This window comes from Apium graveolens, chromosome 9, assembly GCF_009905375.1.
Source record: "Apium graveolens cultivar Ventura chromosome 9, ASM990537v1, whole genome shotgun sequence".
In the NCBI taxonomy this organism is placed as follows: Eukaryota; Viridiplantae; Streptophyta; class Magnoliopsida; order Apiales; family Apiaceae; genus Apium; species Apium graveolens.
Window position 1 is genome coordinate 4,405,970 of NC_133655.1, and position 7,832 is coordinate 4,413,801.

General features: G+C 34.0%; 1 protein-coding gene across 2 annotated transcripts; it reads left to right on the plus strand.

Annotated features, from left to right (window-relative positions):
- Positions 1-912: 912 nt before the first annotated feature.
- LOC141684528 (uncharacterized) lies at positions 913-3,476 on the plus strand. Of its 2 annotated transcripts, none has more exons than XM_074489550.1 (2): positions 913-1,023; positions 2,476-3,476. In XM_074489550.1, the coding sequence occupies exon 2, from the start codon at positions 2,504-2,506 to the stop codon at positions 3,182-3,184; it is 681 nt and encodes a 226-aa protein (XP_074345651.1). In that variant the 5' UTR covers positions 913-1,023; positions 2,476-2,503; the 3' UTR covers positions 3,185-3,476. The 2 variants fall into 2 exon arrangements, with proteins under 2 accessions (XP_074345651.1, XP_074345652.1); XM_074489551.1 differs by having other exon boundaries at positions 1,016-1,152.
- The last annotated feature ends 4,356 nt before the right edge of the window (positions 3,477-7,832 follow it).

Genomic DNA, 7,832 nt, shown 5'->3' on the forward strand with positions numbered 1-7,832 from the left:
TTAGGTGCATATGGTCATTATATAAACTTTTAAAAAAATTCTGACTTTACCCATGATAATAACCGTTATTTTGGACGAAGATTATTAAAAGCGTGCAATATATGAAGTAAAATTTAAAATTAAGAAATAAATTCTACCAAAATTAAAAATTTAAGATTAAATCGAAAAAATGAATATCATAAGCTTACGTGAAGTAACATGGGCCTTTAAAAAAGAATAAGTTACCTTGGATACAATTTGAACTTTGAACCTCACTTGCACTGACTTCAAAGCAAGGGCCCCCCTGACAGCAGCCGTGCACGTGGCACCTGATGTGACCCAACTCTGTCCTTTTTTTATTATTACATCAACTCATAGTTCTGTGTAGTTTATTTATACTCCGCAACAAAAACTCGTCACGTACTTTAATATTTTTATTAAATAAAGTTATATAATTTTTTATTTAACTTTTTTCTCTTTCAAATAAAAGTATATTTTCAAATTTTTATAAAAAAAAAAAAGAATTTTTTTTTAAAATGAATTGCGGAATTATGTTTTATAATTAACTTAAAATATGTGTCGAATATGTGAAAAAGACATAAAGAAACGAGAGGGACATAATTAGTACTACCTATGTCCCTAAATACTTTTCCTATTTGTGTCGGACACGTTTGTCGATATACGTTTTTTATTGTTAATATCTTTAATTTCGTATTATTATTAAATATAAAAATTTCACTGTATTAAAGTACTCGTAAACACGAATACGAATACAATAAGATCATTCATAACTATGTTTGATCTTATTTATTAACCGTAAATTAATATTCAATCGCTTAACGTGAACGGTGATAAAAGTCGTAATGAGAAAAGTATTGTGGTAACGAGGGAGTATATATGTTTTATAATGTAAAACAAAACAAATGTACAAGTAATTAACTAAACTTTAATCTTCCCTTTAAAGATTCGTTGTTAATCTAACATTCTAACTTCCCCCGTAGATTTCCCGACGATTTATCCAACGTGCTCCCTCCCTCTCCTCAGGTCATTCTCTTTCTCTCCTCCCCCTCCTTCATCTCCTCTTCTCTCTCTAAATTTAATATCTTTTCTCTCTAAATTATATATATATATGTATATGTATATATGTGCATAATGGTAGTATAAAGCTTGCAGGTATGTTTTTTTTCTCTACCTTGCATTTTGGTATTAATAATTTAGATCTGCTTCACTCAAATTTGTATTTGTGTTTATTTTTTTAACTTTGAAATTTATTGGTCATCTTTTTTTTTTCTTGCATGAAAAGCCCATTTGATTCTTGTTCTTGTACTCTGAGAAACTTGTGGAAATTCTCTCTCTCTCTCTCTCTCTCTCTCTCTCTCTCTCTCTCTCTCTCTCTCTCTCCCTCCCTCCCTCTCTCTCTCTCTCTCTCCCCCTCTCTCTCTCTCTGTGTGAGAGACACAGAGAGAGAGAGACTGTGTGTGTATTGATGTTGCAAATTTATATGTTTATTATTGTGGTACAAGATCAAGAATTTGTTTTAATGTTGTGCGGCTAAGTTTGGCCAATTAATCAAGATTTTGTGTTTTCATCATGTATTGCAGTGTTGATTCTTTAGATTAGGTTCTGGAGTTCTTGTTTATTTATAAAGAATCAATCTTTATGTATCTTATTTGGTTAAATATCATGGGTTTTTATTGAACTTCAATATTGTGAATGTTTATGTGTTTCTTTATATGGATACTTCTGAATACCAGCTGTCTATGTTTGTTGTACTTCATTTATTGTTAGATGCAGTCTTGAGATTTATTACAATGAGATTTAGATGATCCCCAATTCAGCATCAAGGTGTTTTTAATGTTTATTTATAATTTATGATACATTTGTACCTTGATTTATGATGATGTCATTTTTTTAATTGATGGTAATGTGGCTTATTTGCTTAAGTGGATTTATTGATGATAATGTGGTTTATTTGCGTAAGTGGATTTAACTGCTCTTCGATATTGCCTCATCCAGCTGTGTGTTACTTAATTGTTTCTACACGAGTTTCCATCTTGCATCATTTGTGGATTATCTTGTTTTGAAAAAAGTAGTTTGTCTGTGATATGTATGGATGATCATGATTTTTTTGGAATTACAGAATGTGTGAATAAGTTCCTGTTTATGTTTGTTGTGCTTAATTTATTGTTAGACCAGTCTTGATATTCCTTACAATGAGATTTAGATGATCTCCAATTTAGCATCAAGGTTATGTATGTCTATTTAGGATACATTTGTACTTTATTTATGATATTGTTATTTTTTTAATTGGAAGTGATGTGGTTTATTGGCTTAGGTAGATTTAACCACTCTTCGATATTGCCTCATCCAGCCGTGTGTGTGTGTGTGTGTGTTACATTTACTTAATTGTTTCTATGTGACTTTCCATCTTGTTGCATGTGTGGAAGATCTTGTTTTAGAAAACTTAATTGATCTGTGATTTGTATAAATGAACAGGAGTTTTGGAGTTTCAAAGAGTTTGAATATGGGTAGTGCATTTGAAAACTTAAGTAATCCTTCTTGCTCAAGTGGTACTAACATGGAAATGGGTGTTTTTGAGTGCAATATCTGCTTTGAATTAGCTCAAGATCCGACTGTGACTCTCTGCGGTCATCTTTACTGTTGGCCTTGTCTTTATCGATGGCTGCATATTCATTCGGTTTCCCCTGAGTGCCCAGTTTGTAAGGCACTTGTACAAGAGGAGAAGTTGGTTCCTATATATGGGCGGGGAAAACAATGTTCTGAGCTTAGTACACGATCGGTACCTGAAGACATTATTCCCAATCGCCCTACAGGTCAGAGACCTGCAACTGCTCCTGCTCCAAATACAAACTTTTTCCGACAAGAAGAAGAGTTTAATTCAATTGGGGGATTTACGCCCATGACAACCACTAGATTCGGCAACTTAACACTGTCTGCTCTTTTTGGTGCTATCCCATCATTTTTTAACTTCCATGCGCATGGATTTCATGATGCTACTATTTATGGAGCTACTTCTGGTGTCCCTTATCTTTTCTCTACTTCATTTCATGGAGGATATGCCCACGGTTTTTATCAACATTCAAATCAACAACAGGGTACGAAATCTGTTTTAAAGATTTGTTTCTTGTTTCTTGGTCTTCTCATGATCCTTCGACTAATTTCATACTCGCTGTCCTACTCATGAGCTTGAATCGCTGATGAGCAGTCTAAGGACTGTTAGTTAAGTTTATGTATATGTTAGCTTGATAAATCTCTTAGTGTGGTCCGGAAGCAGGTGCACAATGTATCTTTCCCGTGCTTTTGGAGGTTAATTCTACAGGTGATCCACATAGCTTGCAGATATTTACCCACCAGTGTGCCTCAGTTTAGCTTAATAGCAATTAAGGGTGATGTAATCAGTACAATATATATTGATCATATTGAATTGTGCCATACAAGGCTAATAATGATAAATGAATGGATTCCACTTCCCTGTATGCTGTATCTTCTATCTTTCTTTTTGCAAGCTGAGTATATATGCCTTCATTGTGCAGTGCATATTGCTTTATATGCCTTGATTTATGTTACTCTGACTCGGGTACGGGGTATCGGACACGACACATATCCGAATGTCGGACTTACCAAGTCTAAAAATTGGGGACACGGGGAAACGGCATATATTTTAATAATAAACAAGTACGTTAAGCTAGACATCTTAGTATAAAGTAGCAATAGAACTTTGATTAAACTTGGTTTTTATAGAACTTTGAGAATTTGGAATATTTCCTACTTTTATTATCTCGTGCTTACTTCTTTTTTTCTTATGAAATATTAGTTTTGAATATTAAGTGTGTCTAATATTTGGTCTATCAATTGGTCAAAATGTCCTTATTTTAGTCAAAGGATCCGACACGAAATAAGTGTTGTGGCAAAATGTCCGACACAAGTACGGAAACCTAAACAGAAGAGTCGGAGTAACACAGACCTTATCAATGAAGTTCAGGATGATTATTTGTTTGTAGACTACATTTTCCATCCAAGGAAATTATTAGATTTATCACAAGGCAGTGCATTATTATTTATTCCTTACATTTCCTCCATTGGTCAATAATAGAATGGAAGAACAAAACAGGGTGCTTAATGAGTCCTGGAGTACCAGTACCATAGAGTATAATATAACTTGCTCCATCCTTCTTGGAAGGGAAATGCTTTGATGAATGATGAGGTATTGAGGTCAAATATTTATCATTTTCCGACAAAGGGTTGATGCAGCGGTTGTGCTCTTGTCCCAGCTCTTGTCCCCCTTCCAGAAGGTCAAGAGTTTGACTCCTGGCGTGCGTGTGTAATTAATTAGCAAACAAAGGAAAAAAATATGTATATATTTATTATTGACACACTGCTATAGCTATTCCTCTGCAAGAAAAAGGGTTCATTTAAGCAAACAACAAAAAAGAATACAATGTATTATGCCATATTGAGCCAGGAAGAAAGGAATGAACAAAGCCTTCTTTGTCATCCTTAACTGGAGCATTTTCCAGAACTTCAGATAATTTACATGCCATTCGAGCTTCGTTAAACCTAACGCCTTTGTAGTTGGTCATCCTTGACTGGAGCTTCTTCCAGATGAACTAGACGAAGAAATTGCACGATGGAGGGAGGAAAAACGGCTCATTGCAGACAGAACAAAGTTTAAGGAACTCCCAGATGTATAATCAACTGCTTGCAGCATCTTCCTTAGGATTAAAGGTTCCAGATCCTTATATCTAAAGATTCATTGTCATCGTTGAGCCGTTAATTGATAGACAGTGGTCTTTTTCATGTCAGCGGTCTTTTATCATTAATCCTAACCCATAAAAGTGTTGTTCTAGCAACAAAAGCACCTTAAGTTAGAACAATATCCATCAAGTACTGTAAAATTTATCGACTTTCTGAGACTACAACTTCCCCGGAACAAGCTTACATACCAAGCCCTAATTGTTTCTCAAACCACCTGCAACTTCTTCCTATGTTCCAATGTAGTTGGAGATCACTGTGCTATCTAATGGTTCCATGATATCCATTTCTGCAGCACCAGTTTTCGTATGTAAACACTGTCTATTGATACTCTTAAGTCTTAACTTGTGGAACAACATTATATAGAATGCAAACTGCAATTAGGTCAAACTGTTTCTACCTAGTATGATACTATCACTCTAGAAGATCAAACTGTTCATATTCTGTTTTTACTGCTAATTAGGTCAAAACAGAGATCTTCACCTGGCTATCATTCCATATGCAATAGTATACTAAACAAAACTGTTCTGCAGAAACAAGATACTAATGATACAGCAGTTTGAAATTGAAGAATAAGTTCAATTAAAATCATAAAATACATAAATGTTCAGAGTGGGAAGTACAAAGAAGAGTGATACAAATCAGTGTATGCACCCTACATAAGAACAATAAGTAACGCGTGAATTCATCAATCACCTAAGCAGCTGTTGCCAATGATCATCAGAAACAGACCTTCTTCTCGGGGCAAAAATTATCCCCATCAACAGATTTTCTTTTTCCAGGCTTTGGATAGTTTTGTCGTCAACTATCTCCATTGAAATTCGATGACTCAATAAATAATATAATAATCTAACTGTCAAGCCAAATGGGACGGTCTCTTATGCAAATGAGACAGTCCCTTTACAAATGAGATAATTAATGGGACAGTCTCAATTAACTGCAGAAAATAAATAACAGTAATAGAATGCAGAATGCTGAAAACTGAAAAGTAAAAACACCATAAGTTTTCACTTGATTCGGCCCCTACACCTAGTCTATGACCTACATCCAAGTCCCCATGCCAACTAGTATAGAAAATGTATTATATCCACTTAAAACAAAGTACTTACAAACTTTCTTTGATTACAAACTTGGCCCACTTGAAAGAAATTTTTCCCTACCACACAGCTACCTAGCACAAAGCTACTTGACCTTCCTGTTGTAATCAAACTCCCACAACCCGGGACAAGTGATATAATACGCCTTTCATATACAAGAATATAACATGAAAGTTTACAACTCAAACTAAGCTTCTTGTTTACTGGATATGTATCTCGGGTATATAAAGAACAAGAAGAAGTTTTCAGATAATGAAAGATTGACGTGAAAGCGTTAGCCACAAATCTGAAATAATGAGTTGTATTTATAGGCAAAAGTTCTAACAGATTTATTTTCAAAAAAAGGATAAGAAATTTTTCCCTACCACACAGCTACCTAGCACAAAGATACTTGGCCTTCCTGTTGTAATCAAACTCCCACAACCCGGGACAAGTGATATAATACGCCTTTCATATACAAGAATATAACATGAAAGTTTACAACTCAAACTAAGCTTCTTGTTTACTGGATATGTATCTCGGGTATATAAAGAACAAGAAGAAGTTTTCAGATAATGAAAGATTGACGTGAAAGCGTTAGCCACAAATCTGAAATAATGAGTTGTATTTATAGGCAAAAGTTCTAACAGATTTATTTTCAAAAAAAAGGATAAGATATATAAGATTTGAAAATAAGTTTGTTTGAAAATATTTGAATGAGACTTTGAAACTAATTTGTTAGTAATTTGAAAAAGATAATGTTAGGTCACACTTTCACTGTAGAGGGGGTGAATACAGTGTTTATTACAATCAAATCAAACTTCAAGAACTTATGTAACAGAAAACAAACTTTATTGAAACAATAAACTCTGTTACAATCTGGAACTGTTATCTCTCAGTGATGAACAAAATATCACGAGAGCTGCTAGGGTTATAGTAAATAATATTCTCGATAATGATAACACTTATAGTGTAAACCCTATGTCTGTGTTTATATACTACACAGTTACAAGATAATCGCTAATTGATATGGAATATAATTCTGCTTCCTAAAATATATCAATCAGATATCTTCTATTCCAAGTATTCCATTCTTCACGGAATTCCTTCTTCATGCATATCTCTTCTTATGTTTATCTTGATCTTCTTAACTTCAATCAGCTACTGTCCTTATCTGATCGTCCTTCAGCACTTAAGTTCCGATATCTATCTCCTGATGCTTATCTCCTGATAACATAAGTACTGATATCCCTTAAGTTCTGACTTCCAGTATAAGTACTGATTAGTTAAGTACTGATTTGTCCTGTTCAAATAAGATCTGAAATCTAAACATAAAACATATTAGCCATGACATTATCAAATATATCTAACAATCTCCCCCAACTTGTAAATTAGCAAAATATACAAGTTTAACAGATATTTGATGATGTCAAAAACATTAAGTACAAATGCATGAGAAATAGACAAGATAACTACAACTTACAGTCCTTAAAGCTTTTACCAATTCAACTTCTGATAACAACTTTGGTCTGTATAAATGTCAGAATTTAAGCAGTTGTAGATCTTCAACTTGGCTTCATCATTTTCTGATCTCTCTGATGTCAGGAGTTGTTCTGAGATAATTCTTCAACAAACATTTCTCAGCATATCTGAGTTCATCAATCATTCTCCGTTTGACATCTTTAAGCTCTGCAGTATCTTCACCAGTTTGAAATATTGCAGCTCTGAGATCATTAATCTTTGCTTTTCTCAACTCTCGATCTAGTCTTATGACATAAGCTTTGTTAGACTCTAGATTGAATTCAAGCCTCTTAATACCAAGATATGTTCTGATCTGTGCAGTATTAGGCTTCATATCAACAATATCACCATTGTGATTTCTATACTTTGGAACATATCTGCTGTCAGACTTAACAGAATAAAGCCTTTTCTGTCTCTGAATCTGTTCTTTTAAGTAGTTTGCAGCAGTCTCTGTTATTCTGTCATCCACTTGAAGTAAGAAAA